Here is a 19989-nt window from a genome sequence, read left to right on the forward strand (position 1 = left end):
AGAGCAGGCTTTGCAAATTTCATGATTGGTTTCTGCTCAACAAAATGTTTCCCTGAAGTCTGGCTACCAAATTCTTCATTTCTTGGGATGCAACCTTAGTGCTAATCTTGCCCACCTTAAAATGAGTTTTTGCCCTCATACCCAGAATTAGGTTGGTCTTCTACTTGAGCTGAAGGGTTGCAAGGCAATTATTTTTTAATTGAATTGTTGTGTTCAAAACCTATTGTGAAAAGTAGCCACCCACTCCCTTCTTGCTTCATTGCTTTTCATCCTCCTCTGTATCATAATACTGGCTTAGTGTCCCTTCTGAAATAAAAGTCTTGCACATGGAATTCTTCTAATTTTTTTTTTTGAGAAGGTAAATGCTATGACCAGTTAAATAATCTAGTTCTTGTAAGATGATGTGTAATAAACAGAGACTACAAATTTAATGCATTTAAATTAAAAGGCTAGCTAAACTGGAAGGTTTTGTACTGACGCAAAAGAAGAATTACTCTTCCTCTGAGAACCTTTATGCATGGCCCCAACCCTTACTTGTTCCTTTGCAAGGGGAAGTCCAAATAGGATACAATTTTACAAAAAAGGAAAAAGTTTGTAATTTCTGGTGACTAAACTTGCCCCAGCATCTTTTCCACGCCTCTTCCACTCGCTTGATGTCATACTATTTTTGTCCCTTTCCAGCTCATTGACACAATTGCCTCAGAAATCGGAGAACTGAAACAGGAGATGGTACAGACAGATCTCACAGTGGAAGATGAATCTGCTGATTGGCAAAGGTGATTGAAATGTTTATTTTCATGGTTCTGGAGTCTACCATGACAGGAATGTTTTCACTGTGCTTTCTTCTTGGGTGGCTTATATCCTAGCACTTTTCTCCCTGGCAGCATAGGAGGTGTAGATGATCTTGCTCTTGATCCAAAGCATTTGTCTTTGTGCAGGAAATTAAGTTGTTTGGTGTATTTGTCTTAATACCTTCTAATTGCAACTGATGCTCACTTCTACTTCCTTGTTAAAAACCTTGGATACTGATGAATGTCTGAAGCAAGAAACTGCTAACATTATTACCATTGTCTGTGGCACAGCTTTGCTTTCATGCTGTAAAGACAAAATGTCCCTTGCTTCTAGTGGCTTTTTGAACATTCAAGATAGAATAATGTGATTTATTTATGCTCTCAGGTTAGGAAGTAAAATACTGACTGCTGTTAGCAGATGCATATGTGGGTTATGTGTTTAAGTTTATATATGAGTAAGTTGCACATAAAAAAAAAAAAAATTGTACCTTTAAGTGGGCAGAATGGGAACTCAGCATTCTGGCTTTTCTTGAACAGTAACATCTGCTAAATTGGCATCTGGAGGATAATCAATATTTTAGTCACTGTGTTAACAAGAGAACACATTTTTGTACTTACCTGAAATATTTGTTGCAAGAGGAAAGCAACCAATGTAGGTGTTGTGTTTTATCTGACTTCATGGTCTTGGCCAGCCCTGGAGCTGGTGAGCTTTGTTCTTCTAGCAGTGAATTAATGAAATGGAAAATTGTTTTTAGAATTACATCCAAGATTTTTACCTCTTTTTCTTCCTATGCATTCTGTTGAAATCTGCTAGAACTTACTACAAAGCATATGTAGATTATTTTCAAAAACATTAAGCAGCAGCTTTGTTGCCCAGATGGTAAAGAATGTAAGACAGTTGAACTAATTAAAGTCCTTGGCTATGGCCCTGGTTGAACATTATTCAAGTTTTAAAACTTTGGAGAGCACAGTTCTTTTACAGGGGCAGAAAGGATACTCTCTTAATTTTGTGAATTCGGCTAATTAACTTTAGAGATCATCAGCTACTTTTCAGTTAAGAAAAGGCTTCTTGTATCTCTGAATACATAATATGCATGAAGTGCTAAGGTCAACTGATTCTAAAATCTTGGTGGAAGCACTTAGCTGGAAACAGTCAACTAAACCTCCTCATTTTACAGATCATGAGTTTTCTCTTTATTGATTTTAATGGATTTTTAATCTTAATTTGTTAATCTTGACTGCTCTTAATTTGTTAATTTTGACTGCAAATATATTTTGTTTTAAGATACATATGTAAACCTAACATAAAAAAGTGAATAATGCAATTTCCATGAAAAGTAATATTAGCCATCTTTTCTGTTACTTCAAGATGATAATGTGAAACATGAAGTCTGAATAAATGAGCTAAAGTCAAACCCACTGTGACTAGAAAATTCTGAACTGCGTGCTTCTATGTAAGGAAGAAGTTGTATCAAAGTTGGTATAAATTATGTAATTTAGTTGTGCACTGACACCTTTTTTATATGTATATATACACACACAGAGCTACAGAGCAAGATTATAGTAATTCCAGCAAGGGTTTTCCAGAGTTCTTGTTTAAACTAGACACCTCACAAGGCTGTGTTTACTGTCATGACTTTATGTCTTTGTAGTTAATTTAAAACTCAGCAGTTAATGTAGTTTGCTCTTCTTATTGTATGTTCTGCTGATCAGAAGTTGGTGTCTTGATATGACCTTTGGATTTGCATCTAGGGAGACTTGAGCTCAATGGAATGTTCATTTTCCTCACTCTTTTTCCACCTTAGCAGGTATCCACAGTCACCCACAGCAGTTCCTGGAAAGGCAGCAGTTGCAGGGCTCTCAGCTGAATTCAAAAAAATGAGGACATGAAATGGCATGTCTGCAACCTTAGTATTGTGGTATAGGTTTTTTTGTGGTTGTGTGGTGACTTTCAGATTTATACTCCTCACCTTATATACTCCTTCATTTTGGGCTCATCTCTTCTTTTAATATATATGGCCCAAGTCATATCAAGAATGATTCAAGGACTTACCACTTTGGCTTATAAGTATGTAAAAACTGGATTAAAAAAAAAAAAAAAAGCTTGCAAAAACATGTTTTGAGGGGAAATGTTTCAGTATCCCACTTTTTTGATGCCTGGCCTTTTTCCCAGTGCAGACATTTCTCTCAATAATGCAGATGAGAGGAGTTATCAAAAAAGGAAATTAGTGGGACAGATTTCTGTCCTGCCCTTCTGGTGACTTTTGAAAGAGTAATGAGGGAGCTTCTGCATGCAATGGCAGCCCAGAAGCATGTGGGACGGGACTGGTGGCACCTGGATGATTCTTTAGGAGGCCCCAGGTTGCCTTCACATCTGTGTGAATGTTCATGAGGGTCTGATGCTTCCTGCTGTCCCTCTGGAGGGAAGACTGTAAAGCTCCAGGCTTCCTGGGGCACTTGGTGCCTGTAGAATCAGGCCAAATGTAAGTTCAGGGATGCTTTGCTGGTGGTGGCAGCTGCAGAAGCTTATTCCCTCTCTTCTCTGTTCTTGTGGAAGGAACAGGGCTAGAGCTTTGCTCCCTGCCTTGTGTCCTGCACTGCACAGCCCTCACACCGCTGTCTCTTCCACAGCAGTTACTCACTTCAGTAGAGCTATCTTCTATCCTGCATAGAGAACCACTTCTGTCATTGCTGACAGGTGGGCAAGTATCCAGAAACCTTTCCAGCTTCCTTGTCCTGTTCTTTTAGCTTTAATGGATGCAGGAGGAAGTAACCAGTGGCTCTCTGCCACTCCCAGCTGATGCTAGTTTGACTGTGTAGACTGGGCTGGGGTGATTAAGAGCTGTTAGGTTTACAGAAATCCAGGCATTTTGCAGTGGATAGTCAAACTGAGTTAAATGTGAAGTGGTTAACTTTGGTGGGACTGGAGCAAGGTTCACATCATGACCAAGGATCATTCTGGTTATAAGCTTTGGCCTGTTCCATATCTTTTTTACTGTGAGCTAAGTCTAATCAGGATGCAGCACATCACTGTTAATCTTGGCAATTACTTGTCTGTACTTTCCACATGTTATAGGTTTTCTCAAATGTAAGGAAACTTGCATGAATCATGTGTTTTCTTTAGTTCATTGTGAGTAGTGTTGAAACCTACCTTTCCTACTGAAGAGGAACCATGTAGCAGCCCTGAATCAAGGCAGACCATCCTTTACAGCTGATTTGTGTTTCAATTTTGAGTTTAATGTGACCTGGTCAGATTGTCTTTTATCAGGATTTTTTTTTTTTTCCCCCCCCAAAAAAAAAAAAAATCCCAAACAAATAACACAAATCGACCAACCAAACATCCTCCAACCCAAAAGTAAAACCACTAGAGGAATTTAGCTGTTGCATAATACGCAGTGTATTTTGCTAGCATTTAGGTTACAGCAACTTCTTATTCTTGTTCGGTACACTTGAGTTAATGAATGTGTTGCTCATGAATTCAAATGGTTTGCTCTTTCCATGCAATTGTTTCCAAAGTAGTTACACACACATCCCAGTTGCAAATAATTTTAGTCTAACTCTTAACACATAAGAAGTTTTGAGAACTCGCATGTGTCAGGGTTTGACTGTATGTCTAATGGCCATATCATTAATTAAAATTATTTTAAGAATAAAAAGCAAACTGGAATATGATGCTCAGTAGTGCTAGACCACTGCAAATAGGCTGTCAAAACATACCAGTGGAGTCCTTTTTATGCATTTGCTCCCAAGCCTTGGAGAAGTGGCTTCACATAGGTTGGATGATAGTTTGCCAGGTGTGATTTTCCAAGGTGTGCTTTTTCCAGAGTTCACCAGGTTAGATCTCTCTCTCTGCCTCCTTCTTTATTATTTGGGAATGGGAAATATTTTTTTAAAAGTGTTTCCTGTTCCTGTTTACCTGACCACAGATTACAATAGCATTCTAGTGCTGATTTAGCTGAGTTGCATTGGTGTTGTTTGAACCATTAGTGTTTAGGAGTGGCAGAAATTCTGGTCATGATCAGATACTCTTAATCTTTGGCTTATTTCTTGAGGGAGCAGAAGCAGCTGCAGCAAGGAGGTGCCTATGCATGTAGGTCAGGGATCTTCCTCCTGGGATCTCAGCATGTGGGAGGAATTGCGCACATAAGTATCTGGGGGTTCCACAAACCTGACAGCCCCCGTTTAAATTAGTCTACTGATTTATGGTGGTCTAGGGGTTGTGGGGCAACACAAAGCAAATCATACCAAAAAGAAACATTGTGACCCTATTTTGACCCATTGTGCATACTCTTGCCAGCTTTAGGTGGTTTTATGGCAGAAGACAATGCCAGCCATTCTAGCTCAAACCAGTTGGACACCTTCTTTTGAATGTGAGGTAGCTGTCTTTAGTAGCCAAAAAACTCTTCCCTCTTGGACATGCTCCCCCTGCAAGCATATTTGGTTTTCACCTCCTGACCAAGGGAAGTGGAAATGATTTCTATCTGTCTAAGCTTGCGGCCAGCATTGGTGTATAACTTGCACTTTGCCACAGCTCCCTTTAGTTCGTAATCCAGCTAACTGGCGCTGAGGGAGAGTCGAAATTTCTGAGCAATATTTACTGGGGATATAGCTCAGGAAAAGCTTTTGTGGTTCATGATCTGACTTTTTGGAGATTCATCCCATGCAACACTAAGCTCTGCTGGGTTGAAAAGGGAAACCAGTATTCCTACTGAAGCAGTTTCTGACTTGGTCATGACCAATGTAAAAAAGTACTTCCCTCCTGCACCCAGTGTATTTCTGTCTATTTTGTGCCCCTTGAAGGCATTCTGGCAGTTAGTAAAAGTTACTGATGCTTGTGGGCAGGGGGAAAAACATCTGCATTTGAGATGCCTTGGAAATCTGAAAAGCATCACATCATATATAAGCAAAGAGAAAGAGAAAAAAAGAAAGAGACAAATGCTGGTAGTGGTAATTGATCCAGGCAATGAAAAGTCAAATAATTTTGCGTGTTCTTATCTGATCATACAGGGAAAGTTCTCTTCCCCATTGACTTTCCTTTCTTGCCCTCTCAAGAGGTGCTGCAAGTTGCTGAACAAAGCTAGAAGAAAGCAGTTTGGTCATTTGTTTCTTTCTATTGTTTACTTGGTGGATTTTAATTTGGTTTGACTTGTTTTCTTTGGTGTGGGTTTTTTTGCAGGGGCCAGAGAGAGAGGCTTTTTGTTTGTTTTTTAAGTATTCAGTGCTCCTGTGCTTGTGAACTCTCTACCCACTTGCTGAGGGTACAGTAGCTGGCATAATGAGGATGGTACATGCTGTTAGTGATGCTTAGGGCCTGTCCAAAGCACAGAATTCAGAAGAAATGCACAGTGTGCAGTGGGGAGATGGAGCTGTGTTGCCCTCTGCTGCCCAGGACCTCTCCTCTCATAGAAGAGGTCTGTAAGGGGAACACATCCTCTGCCCGACATATCAGGGAGTCAGTCGGTTGAGCTTGCAGGGTGCTTTTTGTCTGTTCCTAAATTTTGTCATAAGGAAGCTTTTACCAGAGTAACTGCTCCATAGTGATTTCTGGCATGGGGAGAATCACATTATCTAGCTCAAAAATTAGGAATTTGAGCCAGAACACATGTGCACTTGTACTGGGTGTTCTGTATTATATGGATGATGGTGAAGCTTTGCATAACAAAAGGAGTTCTCAAAGTATTCTGTTTATTTGGATTTTTAATAACAAGCATCTATAGCTTCTAAGAATTGTACTTCATTACTGAATGTAGCAGTAAGTTTATATGCCCTGCCCCCAAAATATTTTAACCTTACATTACTTTGCCATGTTCATGCATAGCTTAGCCTTTATTTCTCACATAGCAGTCAATCCACAGCCAAGGGAGTTTGGGCATAACTATACATTTCCTTCATTGTTTCTGACCCTGGGAAGCTTAGTATTAAAATGTGAGGTAAGGACCTTCCATGACAAAATGGAAAAAAAATATAAATGTTTACAGAACTTAAGAGGAGTACGATAAGAAGTGACTACCACTTATAACATATTTTTAAGGAAGCCATGCCTTAGGGAGGGTTATTTGGGGGTTTAACATTTTTTTCTTGTTTCTTTCTTGGGTTTCTCATCTCTTTCTCGCCTCCTCCCACTCTGACCTCTTAGCAGAGGGAAGCAAAGATGAATATGCACATGTGAAGGCAACAGAGCTGCTGGAGCAGAGACAGTAGTCTGGGCATAAGGTGAAGTGATGCTGGTTTGTGGACTTGTGTTGTGAAAATATTCCCTCCAAACAGACGAAGTTTTTATGTCTGATCACTAATAAGTAGTGGGTTGCTCCATTGTCAGAGTATTTGAACAGATTTTTCTGGCATGCAGGAGAGAGCAAGATTGCTGTGGGTTACAGCTTTTGCAGTCGGTCTGGGAATTAAAGTGTTTGAATTGCATAAATATCCTTGAAAAAAAGTTTTCTGTATATTAGCACACTAAAGAAGGCAAGTGAAATGTTCAGTCAATCACATCTGCGCATACAATTGTACCTGAAGTGATGGCTGAATTTCTGCAACCTCACAGAAGAATGCTAAGGTTTATCTTCAAGCTGGCTTTGAATTGAGAACCTTTAAAGAGAATTTTTGTATATGCTAAATATAAGAATACTCAGTAGGAGAATTGCTAGCCCAGAGTTCAGCAGTGCCATGAGCTTTGTGATAATTCTGTTCGCTGACCTGAGTGATTGCTCATAAGAGGTTAGCATATCTAATTTTTTTCTACATTTTCTACAGTCTAATAAAGGACATGGATAATGTCCCTCCTGAGAAAAATGATGTAAAAAGCTGCCCCCGGGACTCTGGATATGACAGCCTATCCAACAAACTAAGCATATTGGACAAGCTCCTCCATACTCACCCTGTATGGCTTCAGCTTGGTCTGAATGATGCTGAAGCTATGGAAATTTTGCAGACACAGCCTCCTGGGGTAAGAAGAATCTCAATTTTGTTGAGGACGTGCTTTTCCCAAATGTTGTGCTGCCATTTTACACCCAAGTGTGGACCCAATACAGTAATGACCAAGTAAAAATACAATATGTTTTAGTGCATGTAAATGACCAAGTAAAATTACTGTGTGTTTTAGACATCATGAGTTTGTTCTGGTCTCTTTTGTATATTATCTGTATTTATTCTGGCATCTCTGATGAAGCTAAAACCCTGTCCTTCTGCCTTCTCCACAACAGATATTTCTGGTTAGGAAATCCGCAAGGCTGCAGAAAAAAGTCATCTCTCTGCGCCTGTCGAATGACTGTGGGTCCTGCCTGAAAGAATTTGCCATAAAAGAAAGCACATACAGTAAGTTGTGAGTTACGTACTTTTCAGCTATTCCTTAGGTACTTTTTCCCTGTAGGTTGCAGGAGCATTCGCACTGCTGAAACCCACAGCAGAAGATACCAAAGTTGTCCAAATAATGTCATGGGCTGCCTGTGCTGCTCTCTGAAGTGGGCTCTGGGAGTGGGTAAGGCATATTCTGCCACGAGTTCGGCAGATATATAGAAACACTTAAGGCTGCTGCTGCTGGAATGTTTCCATTGTATACCTTGCTGAATCCAGGATTAATTTATTTTTATGGGTAGTTATCCTCTTCGAAACTTACATGTCTTTTGTAGAAACAGTCTGTAATCCTGTCTGCTTTCAATGCGTTATGGTTTGAAAGCAAACCGAGTGAGAGGCTCCAAGTCAGAAATAAAATTTAATGAGAAGAAAAGGAAAAAAATAAAATAAAATAAAAGCAATAATTCAAAAAAACCCTACTGACAGAGTAAGAATACACCCTGATCAGGGTGATGGAAGCAGTCCAGGTGAGGTGGTCTTCCTGAAGCAGTGTTCTCATAGAAAGGTCTGGTAACTCCAGTCCTCTGGAAATCCAGTGGGTGAGGGCTGCTTCTACTGTCCCAAATCCCAGCTTATATCCAGGTGAGAATGCTTGGCTCCTCCCCGTGGGCGGAGCATCTCACAATGGGATGATGAGTCATAAAGGAGGTCCTTGATGGCCCATTAAAGAGAGAGATAACTCCCGGAGGGAGTGATCTATGAGTCCTGCACGAGGCATTGACGGGCCATTAACTGAAGATGGTGGTAGAATACATCCTAAACTACAACCCAGGACACAATGAAATGTCCTTGCATTTCCTTGTACTCAGGGGACTGTTCTTGGATGCAACTTTGTCATGAGGTCTCTGTCTGCAATTTAGGTGTGGGATGGGTTGTTGGATTTGATTTTGTTGGTGGTGGGTTTTGTTGGGTTTTTTTATTTTGATTTTGGTTTGTTGTTGTTGTTGTTTGTAATAGGTAAATGAATTTTAACCCTTTAGATCTGTTTCTGTTGCAAGATCAATGATTTCTCTTTTTAATTCAAACTATATTTGTTCTTTCTTTTTTTAGTAGAAAGGGGCAAATGTTAGCGCTACAGATTGTCTTGAACCAATAATGCCCTCATATCTTTAAAAGGGAGGGTGTGAAAAATAAGTTTGAGATTTAGGAATGAAAAAAGGAAGCTGCAGCTGGTGAGTGTATGTGATGCTGAAACTGCAAGTTGAAGCAATTATTCATTTTTAACAAGAAAGAGAAAACTGGAGAAAATTAGCTACTGCTTCAGTTAAACATCCCTAAAACAGAGAGTCTATACTTAACTTCTATTTCTGTTTGTGACCTGACATTATTTTAATTGAGTTTTTGCTATTTTATCTCTCCCTCCCCCGCACCCAGGAACAAAAAGTTAATTCTATGTGTCTCGTTTTAGTTCCAGTTACAAGCAAGGCAAGGCAAAGAGAAGAGATAGCTGTCAGTAACAGTTGATCCAGGTGTGGTCTAAGGCTGTGTTTATCAGCTTGTTATATTATCTGGAAAATAATTATATACTGTCTTTTATGAACAAAATTCTTCCACGGGGAGGAAGTGTTTATTGATGGTTTTAGCCATTTATCACAGCTGAGGTTTTAGACCAGAGGCAAAAGATCTGGATCATTTCATTCGAGGAGCTTCTTCTGCTTGATCTGTGTAGTCATTGGGTGAGATTTGCTACTGACATCAGAGAGAGCCTGAGATAATCTTCATTATTACTGAGAACCAGTATTTGTATCAATAAGAAACAATGGTATTAAGTGGGGAAAAATGAAAGGCGCTGCTTGTGTCTTCCTCTCTCCTTGTGCAAGGCAATGGCATGCAACACCTGCCAGAGTTTTTTAAGGGTTTTCAGGTTAAAAGGTTTTCTTGGAGTGAATGAAAATTTATACCTTTAGGTTCTACACACCTAGGGCAGAAACAAATTAGTAGAATAAAATTCAAGAGGAGGAAATAAGAGATTTAAAGTTAGGATTATTAGTACATTGGGCAAACAAAGCCTCAGTTACTGATTTGTTGTCTTTTAGCGAAACATTGTGCAGGCCTCATCGTACTTAATCTGTTTTACAGGAATTACACCATATGCTTGGAATACAAAAGCAAACTAGCCACCAAGATTATCAGTATATTCTTGAGAATGCCTTCAGCAGGGATTTGTATTCCTCTATAGAGTTGTTTTCTCTTAACCAAATAGTAGGTTGATGGAGAAAACTTACTATCTTCATGCTAAAATCTAAGATGTGTTTTATTAAACTGTTTTAAGAAATAGTGGATTAATGTGTGATTCTTTCTTGTAACTTTCTTCACAGCATTTTCCTTGGAGGGGTCTGGAATAAGTTTTGCTGATTTGTTCAGACTCATTGCTTTCTACTGTATTAGCAGGTAAGATGGTGCTATGTTCCAAGTCATATCTGCTAGACTGTCTTGAGAAAAAGAATTTATGAGGACTTGGTTCAGCATAATATTTATGTTGCCAATGTGCAAATATTCCTGGGTAGCCTTAGAAGGTAATGGTAGAAATCAGAGGTGAGTCCTGAAAGCAAATCTCTCTGTCTTTCTTCATACTGATAACTGGGAGGCTGCTGTGATTTTACCTACCCGACTGTGAGGTGGTGCCAAGCTGAACTTGACTTTAGCTGATATCTTTTGATGCTTTCTTATGTGCTCCGTAGCTCATTTAAAAACAATCACAAACCAACTTCAAAGTCCATTTCTTGGAATTGCTGGTGAGAAGAATTTTTAGACCATAATGGAAAAATGTCAGATATGTAAATATGACAGCTGGAAGATCTCAGTTTAAATGGTGAACAACAAAAACAGCCTTGGCAGCTTTGCAGTATATGGTTGCCAAACTTGTTTTCCAGGTAGAAGGCAGAAAAAAAGTAGCTGGTGTTTTTGTCCTTTGTTTTCAATTTGACTTCAGTTTATTGGTAAAAATTTCCAGACTAATGCTTGAGTCTTGTATGTATGCACAGACAGGACACAACCAAACTGCACAGGTGCACATTTTCTGAAGGAAGCAGGGAAAAGCAGCTGTAATGGTCTCGGTCCTTTTACTGCCTCAAGGCTGCCAGTTCATGCTGACCATGTGATGATTTCTGGTGTGGGATGCTCTTGGCTGCTGTGCTTGCTGGTTTTATTTGTGGTGGAGAAGCATCTTAGACACCTCTGCTACAGCCTCTGTTTAGCCGAGCTGTACATGCATGTAATAAAAGCAGCATTGATACAACATGGGTAATTGGTCAGCACTCAGATGAGAAATGAGTTGAAAATGCATTTTAAAGTAGTCTAATGAGGGGATATTCCTTATCTTGTCACTTTTTCAGTCATGCCCGCTTGCCATGCTCTGGTAAATTCTCTCTAAGTTCCTACAGGATCTTGCAGCAAACAGAGATTTTGTGGCATTAGTGTATCCATTTTCTTTCACCAAAGGTTCAAAGTTGCTTTGTATAGACTAAAGGAGGCAGATGTGTAGCTATTGTGAAAAAAAGACAGTACCACTTGGTACATCACGGGAAATCCAGGAGAATTTTCTAGAACCAGAGGGAATTTCTTGCAGGATGTACCCAACCAAGTTTTTATGAGGGTTTACCTATCTTTGAATTGAGACCATGATGATGATCTGGACTCTGGATTTTCTATAGTACCATGTAAAGTGCCTTTCAAATGCTTTTTAGCTAGTGTATCAGTCTTGTGCATAGGCTTGGCTTGAGCATGAGTGGAATTCTGAGATCAGTTTTTTCAAGAAGCTAACACACAACATGGCGAATATTTATGTAACAGAAGACCCACTACCTGTCTGTGCTATAGCAGATGTTGTCTTGTTCACAAGCTTAAAATGAAAATTCACACTGGCACCAGTGGTGTAGGATTCTAATTTAGTCTTAATTCTGTGGGTACTTCTACTACAGATGTGGCAGTTTAGCAACATTTAGTTAGAATAAAATTTTTATTCTGAAAACTGGAATAGCAGTCAACAGTGTATTCAGAAGGTAAGAAGATTTTTTAAAGTATTAAGGGCAGGTAACAAGTTTGCATCTCACCGATTTGCTTGTAGAAGATCAGGTGTAAAAGCTTCTATTGGAAAGGCAGAAAATACTTGATGGCTCTATGGAAACAATCCTAGGGAACATCCGGGGCAGTTGACCATCATTTGCCCCTCACACCACTCTGCAGTGTAAAGGAGCCCTGATTTTGGGGCTGGTAATGTTATATTTATCTGCACTGTATGTTTAAGGATCTTGCTACCTGCCACAGCCCAAGAAGAAAATAATCAGACATCAGCCACTGCCAGTGTTTAAAAAAAAAGCTTTTAAAACTATGGATATTACTGAAAACCATAATGGTTTTTCTCTTTGGAAACAGGGATGTCCTTCCATTCACACTGAAGTTGCCTCATGCAATTGCTTCAGCAAAGACAGAAGCTGAACTTGAAGAGATTGCTCAGCTTGGACTGAGTAAGTAGTTCTCTACATAGATGTCCTTCCCTGTAGCACTCCTGTAACATTGAAAAAATAGGCTGTATGAGTAAATAGTTTGTATTGGTTAGTGATTATACAAATTTCGTTTAGAAAAGCAGTTTCTCTTATTCGGGAAGTCCAGACCTTCTTCTGTCCAAGGAGTGGTGCTCTTCCTTCCTTCTGCGCCTTCTGTGATATTTTTGTTAGTGCTGTTTCTTTCTTCCTTCTTCTCTCCCCTCACTGGGCAGCCCCTGGGCAAAGCACATCTCACAGTCCCCACACAGAGTTTGATGTGGCTTCTGCTCCAAGACCTAGCGTTGTCTGCATTGCCCACAGCAGGCACTGGCTTTTTAATTCATTGTGAGGAGAGTGTTGGAACCAAGGTCCCCTGTTAAAACTTCTGTTCAGACTGACTTGCAAATTTAAAATGGCGAATTTTGAGATCAGTGCCTCAATGAAGTGGCATATTTAGAAAATTAGGAGTGTGTATATAGGATGTGTAGAAAGTATCCATGGGCAGGGGTTAGATGAAATTTTTAAAATACCAAAAGACAATGCAAGGACATGTCTTTGCATGGCTTGGCTGCTTCAGCCAAACACAGGCTCATTGTGAAACATACCTTGAGCTCAGAGAAGATGGATGCAAAGCCTGGTGGGATTTGAAAGTTGGGCACCACCCAGATGAATCATTGAGTAGCTCCACATTGAGCAAAGTGCTGAGTGGCCTCATTTCCTTTTTCAGGAAGGGAAGGTTGACTGTCAGCAGTCTTTGTTGCAGTAGATTTTTTAATCTCCTTAAAATTTTGATTTTTGAAAGGATCTTTGATTTTGAAAAAAAAAAAAAAAAGGATCCTCTCTAAATCAGTGTTAGCATGAGGATCTCTTGAACAGTCTGGTGGGACTTTGAAGTAAAGCCATCCCTGGGGGTGTATTGCAGTGCTTTGCATTTTGGTTTGCTGCAGTAGCAATGCAATGAAAGGGTTTGTTTTAGAGAGAAGAGAAGTTACTTCTTCACTGCTTGGTGGCAAGTTTAGGTAATCAGATAAAACTATGGATTATCATGGGAATAGAGGCAGACATGGTACTATTGAGGTCAATGTTTAGATGGCAAAAAGAAAGTGGAAGGTCTGACTGGGATACAGTATAGTGAACACAGTCTCCTAGTGACACATGGAAGCCTGAGAAGTCAGTCCCTCCAGAGGGGTCGATAATGGTAATGTGGATCAAGCTCTCCAGGCTAACCACACTTTGTCACCAGTACCCCAGAACACTGTGGTGCAGTGTTAGTCTTGCTGCAGAATTAGTCTTGTTCTTGAACAGTCTCTGTATTGTGTATATTTTTTCTTTAGCTGCTACATTTGAAAGCTGAGGAGGAGATCAATGGATTGGTGTCTGTGTGTTTGCTGTATTTGGGATGAATTACCTGATATACACCAGATTAAGATCACAGTTTCCATGAGCTAAAAGCAGGCAACAAAGTTGGGATTTTGATGGAGGTTTAGGTGTCCACGTGCAGAAGAACACACCAGAAAGTCAGCCTTTCAGTGCTATGGACTCAAGAGAGGCCCAAGAACTCCCAACAGCTCTTCCTGTTAAGTACAGGTTTTCTTTGAGGAACATGTAGGCACAAAATCCTGTGGTGTGTGAACACAGGGCTGTATCCCCTGTCAGAGCTCTCTTGTGCAGTAGGCTCAGAGGGAGAGCTGCACAACTCAAGTCGACAGCATGCAGCCCAGCAAACCACATCAGGAGGAACTTTTGGTCAAGATTTCAAGGCTGCTGCCAATCTGTAAGGTTTCATGTGCTGAACATATGGTTCTCTCTCAGTCTCCCTTGTGTTTCCCGTGCAGCAGTGCTTGCATCACATGTGTTTGCAAGCAGCCACGTGCCAGGCACAGGCACTGAGAAATCTGCAGGCAGGATGTGAAGTCATGAAGTTAGAAACACCAGCAACATGGCATGACTATGTAGAGAAACATGCCTGTGCCTATAGACATTCTCTGGCCGTGCCCTGTCACCACAGGCTGTTTCCTGTCTTCTGTCCCACAGACAGGACACGTCTATTGGGCATGGACCTCTTGTGGATGCTTGGCATTCGTGCATTTAGGCCCAGGTATCATTGTTCAGTTTCCTCCAGTGAGCCATCTTGACATACTACGGGAAAAGGGCTGTGTCAAGGCAAATTTTGGCTAAATCTCTCTCCTTTGGTATTCTGCCCTTGTTTCAGCCCTCAGTGATTGCTGCCCTCAAGGGCACGTCTGGTTTCAATCTTCATACCTTCAGGAACCGACGCTCTTTAGCAGTGACTTGGTTGCACAAATATGCTGACACTTTGTTGGGATAGGTGCAGAGGCTGCAGCTGCAGCTTGCTGATGTAGGATAGTTTTTCCGTGCTGTTGGTGTGGGATTGCACACTGGATTTCTATGTGTTGCTGCATGTCTATTCTAAGCCAAGCTGTCCCCATGGCAAAGGTGGGGTAGCAGGCTGGTGCCTTTATTAGACATTTGAATGCTTGGTCTGCATAGCTAAAGGTGATGTGTGCATCTACCACAGTAAAATGTGAGCTGCCTTTTCCTGTATAGTTTCATGCATTCACTATGAAAAGAAACTGAACCAAGATACTTGTAGAGTTTCCATAAGTGGCCTTTATCAGCTGGTGTAAGTCAGCTTAACTATTGTCTTTAATGAAGTGAGCTTATGAATACCAGCTGACAATCTTGCTTTATTTCTCTTGAGTGAGATACTTAAAAACAATTTGTGTTTACTTCAGTCTCAAGCCAGTAAAAGCTATTCTGTTACAGTCTTCATTCCTTTCTTTCATTCTCAGTTTAATTTTAAGCTTAGTGGGCTGATTGGAAGCTATGCATCAGTCATGGTATTTATAAATGAGTAAGAGCAGCCCCAGGAATGTAGCAGGCAGTTATGTCTGGCAGTGCTTTAAGAGGTTCACTTGGATTTTTTCCCCCTTTGAATTAATAAAATCTTGCCTAAATTTCTTGATACTTTAAACTGGTGTTGTTAAGCTGAATGTTCTGAAAGCCATCTGCATGCTGTTTTGCATTCTTATGTTAATGCAATGATGATTTTCAGACTTTTGGAGCTCCCTGGCTAACAGCAAACTCCCGGATCCTTCACCTCCCTGTAGGCCTGTGCCTTTGGACAGAGCTTGCAAAGACTCATGCCAGCTCTGCCTTATAAATGGAGTGCATTCTATACGAACCAGAACGCCTTCAGAGGTGGAGTGCAGCCAGACCAACGGAGCACTGTGTTTCATTAATCCCCTGTTCTTAAAAGTGCACAGCCAGGATGTCAATGGAAGTCTGAAAAGGCAGAGCCCGAGAACTCCAGATGTGAATGGCACAACGAGGCCTCGCTCCCCCCCGCCCCGGCCACCACCTCCTGCTATTAATAGCACCCTCACGAGCCCACAGATTTCCAGGACTATAAAGCAGGCAAGCATGCCAGAAACAGTCAACCATAAGAAGGAGAGAGGCTTGGATTTGCTGCAGAACAAGCCCACCCCGATCCCGCCTCCTCGGCTGAAAAAGCAGGCTGGGTGCTCCGAGGCAGACGGTGCCTCCAGGAGTGTGGCCGTGGTCCGGCCTGGCTCCGTGCGCATGCCCGAGGCCACTGCTGTTCCAGGTGAAACCCTGCCCGAGCCGGCTCCAGGAGCTCCCAAAAAGACGCCGGCTGCCATCTCTGAGTCACACATCCCGTGGAATAGAGACCAGCAGAGGCTGAGCGACATGAGCATTTCCACCTCCTCTTCTGACTCGCTGGACTTTGATCGGAGCATGCCGCTCTTCAGCTATGAGGGGGACACCAACAGCAGCCTGGAGGACTTTGAGGGGGAAAGCGACCAGGAGAGCATGGCACCCCCTTTGAAGCCCAAGAAGAAAAGAAGCAGTTCATTTGTTCTCCCCAAGATTGTGAAATCTCAGTTACGGAAAGTCAGCGGAGTTTTCAGTTCCTTCATGACCCCTGAAAAGAGGATGATTAAGAAAATTGCAGAGATGTCCCGGGACAAACGCACGTATTTTGGATGCTTAGTACAGGACTATGTCAGCTTTCTCCAAGAAAACAAGGAGTGCCATGTTTCAAGCACTGATATGCTGCAAACAGTTCGTCAGTTCATGACCCAAGTCAAGAACTATTTGTCCCAAAGCTCTGAACTTGATCCCCCAATTGAATCACTGATTCCTGAAGACCAAATAGGTAAGAAACAGTGTGTCCTGTGTTTTGGAGGGAAGGTTGAAAATGTGTAATCTATGTTTATAGCGATAGTCTTTGTCCAGTTCAGAAAGGTGGGGCTAACTTGGCTAGTAGAGCTTGTGCCACTGAGTATTTGAGTCTTAAAACAACCTCCCCCCTCCCCTCCCCACCTCAAATCACCCTGTTGGCTTGGAATGATTACATTATGAGGTTGTTCATAACAGGTTGTCCTTCAAATAGGTGCAATGTGGACTTTTTACCTGTGCTTACTACTTTTTTACCTGCTGTACTGTTAACAATAGAGACTCCTTTATTTGCTGGCACACGTATTTTTCTCTGAATTGGGCTGACACTGTTCTCAATGTTTGGTGTAAAACTGCCGAATCTAACTGTATGGATTGTAGCTGTAGAACTAGAATTTATCCAAAATCAGTGACATTTAAGAGCAGAGAGACATTTTATGACAACCTAATTTTGAAATAAATCTGATCCCACCAGACATTCTTAGTCACTTCTGGCAAAGCTGTACTATCCCTGCACTTGAAACCAAATTAAAAGATATGTAAGAGTTTTAGAAAACAAACATGTGTAAGAGAGAGAAGGAGGTGATGAACTCTAGTTTTCTATACTTCTGTATTAGATGTGTTTGTGAGTGGTTATGGATGAGCTATATGTTAGAATATATGTTTTAACAGGAGAGAGAGATTTACATATCCAAAAAAGTGAAATCATTGTTGCTCATAAATCTCACTGCCTTTCTTGCAGAGTCTGAGCAGTATTTTTAAAAGAGCCTGTAAGCCACATTTAAGAAGTAAACATGCCTCAGGCAGAATACTTTCCTTGTGAGCTCATGTCAGTCCTAATTTGCTTGTTTTTCTCCATGCCCCAGTGTCCCAACAGTTGGCTCAGTGCAAAATTGGCAGATACTTCCTTTCCTGGGATTAGAGGGTAATTTTATGTTGACATTCTGTCTGTCCTTGATGAAGAGGAAGTATTCTCATGTAACCTCAACTTCATTTACACAAAGTCAAGCAAAAGTCTCAAGGACTGCTAAAGCAAATACAAAAATGTGAAGAGTGTCCCCAATATTGAGACTCAGAGACATTTAATATTCTCACTATAGTAATAAAGACTGTTAGGTGGGCGTTACATGGAAGAAAAAGCACCAAATTAAGCAGAGGATGCAGGTGCATTTTTGCCTGTATTTCTGTAGAGTGCTGGATATTTGACAGAGGAATACAAATCGGGTTTGGTTGTAATTTTGTGAAAGCCTAGTTTGTTATGTAGTTTTCATTTCACAGGGGTGTGGTTTAATTGGACTGTGGGTCTCCCAAGACTGGAAAAAATGTTGTCTGCTATTAAATGTTTCAGACTTTGGAGCAGCATAAGCTGTGAAATGCAACAGCTAAAACTACCCTGGTTGTCTTCAGCAACAGAAAGTCTGATCTTGATTGTGTGATTGAAGACGATTTATTTATAAAGTGGGCTGGTTTAAGCAAAGAAAGAACTTGCTTTTAAATCATCTACTGTCTTTGGCTTGACCCAGCGAACAACTGCAGTGGATCAAGAGCATCAGATATTGCTGATCTAAGCAGATAACTATGTGACAGCAAAATTTAGTCATCCCTATGGAGAGCTTTTTATGAAGTAGAGCCCTGCCTGTTGTCCACAGTTTTCCTTGACTATTTCAATATGGAATTGCAGCCCAAATTTTAACTTTGCGAGTAGTTGTTTATCCTCTCTTGTCAGTTCACACTGCTGTAGTACAGTTTTTTCCTCCATGGCAGCCTGGTGCTGGATGTGTTTGTCTCTGGGATAGTACTCCTCCTTTTTGAGTCATTCAGGCTTCATTTTAACCCTCTCTTGTGTCCTGAACTTCTGTAGGTGCTGGAACAGCACCCTCAGGTTTAGTGAAACCCTCAGTGTTTGGAACTTCTTCCCATGTCTCTGTAATGATTTTTTTTGATCATGTAGCTTTTCTGCTAGGTCTGCATCATGGACTCTTCCAAGCAAAAGGCTTCTGCGGCAGTTCTCTTAAGCTTCCCAGATAGGGTCCCATCAAATTGTATAACTTCTGCAAAATCATTGGGAAAATATGCTTCAGGGTTTCTAATTAGTCCTGACAGATGCCTCCCCTAACCTTAGGACTGTAGGCAGTTAACCCTCCCTAAAGCAATGGGATTCCTTGTGTTTGGACAGAATCAAGAGTGAGGCACATGGCTCTTTATTGTTAATGCAATTTATTTTTTTGTAAGTCATCCTCATTTGTATTAAAGGACAACTTCAATTTGTATCCACAGAATAAAGACTGGTCTGAGGAGACCCTGTTAGTCCAGAGCTGCCTAATAAGCAAATGTTTGGGAGTTTTTGTTTGCCTTTTAATCTTTTCTTGGCTTTGAACAGAACAGAGTCAAGTTGAACATTGTCACTTTGCCAAGTGGGATCTGACATCTGAAAAACTTCAGTCTCAGTGGCCAAATCTGGCCCCGAGCCAAGAAACGACTGGTTTAAAACATTTGTCAGTAAGGTACTAACTGATCATGTGGAAGATGCCTAAACAATACCATCTATTACTTGTTTTGGGATTTCTAATATGTTAGGGATATTTAAATGCTGATTGTTAAAGAAGCTTGGAGAGAATGCGTTGGCCCATTACTGGCAGTCCATGCCTTGTTGCAGGGCCTTGGGTCTGTACAGAGGAGTTGTAGGCAGACAGAGCTGGACATACTAATGAACTGAAGCCCAGGACTGACCCCCATGGTTCCTCTCTTCCAATGTCTGTCTTGTTTGACACTCAACCATGAATACTTGGATCCTCAGTGCAGCATTCTGTGCACCTGTTTGTGCACCCTGCTTATGGCTATTATGGCAAGAAAGTATTTACCTTGTTTGTTTATATGGAAGGTGCACAGCATTAGGCCTGTGGGTCTTAAAAGAGGTTGAGTGGCAGCTCATCCCAGATCCCCTCTTCTTTACTAATCCAGTTATTCTCCTAAAGGAACTAGAATGGTATGTCACTATATCTGCTTGAAAAACTCATGCCAGCTGGTTTTTCTACTGTGTTACTCTTTTTGTGCTTGTACATTTGTTCTGGTGTCCTGTCCTTCATTGTTGCACCTTTTTATGTTGAGTTTAGTCAAACAAATGTGTCCCTCAGTGCACC

At 41.0% G+C, this 19989-nt stretch overlaps 1 protein-coding gene across 11 annotated transcripts in view; it reads left to right on the top strand.

Moving 5' to 3' along the window:
• The window catches only part of RIN2 (Ras and Rab interactor 2), a 64593-nt gene that overhangs the window by 31161 nt on the left and 13443 nt on the right, over window positions 1–19989 (top strand). For 6 of the 11 annotated variants that reach the window (XM_066316661.1, XM_066316664.1, XM_066316662.1 and 3 more), the window contains 6 exons: window positions 682–776; window positions 7545–7737; window positions 7994–8105; window positions 10463–10535; window positions 12519–12610; window positions 15705–16829. In XM_066316661.1, coding sequence (XP_066172758.1) covers window positions 682–776; window positions 7545–7737; window positions 7994–8105; window positions 10463–10535; window positions 12519–12610; window positions 15705–16829 — 1690 coding nt within the window. Of the gene's footprint in view, window positions 1–681; window positions 777–6927; window positions 7005–7544; window positions 7738–7993; window positions 8106–10462; window positions 10536–12518; window positions 12611–15704; window positions 16830–19989 lie in introns of all 11 variants that reach the window. The other 5 variants (XM_066316669.1, XM_066316670.1, XM_066316666.1 and 2 more) reach the window with 4 other exon arrangements.

The sequence above is a fragment of the Sylvia atricapilla genome, chromosome 3 (assembly GCF_009819655.1).
Source record: "Sylvia atricapilla isolate bSylAtr1 chromosome 3, bSylAtr1.pri, whole genome shotgun sequence".
Taxonomy (NCBI): Eukaryota; Metazoa; Chordata; class Aves; order Passeriformes; family Sylviidae; genus Sylvia; species Sylvia atricapilla.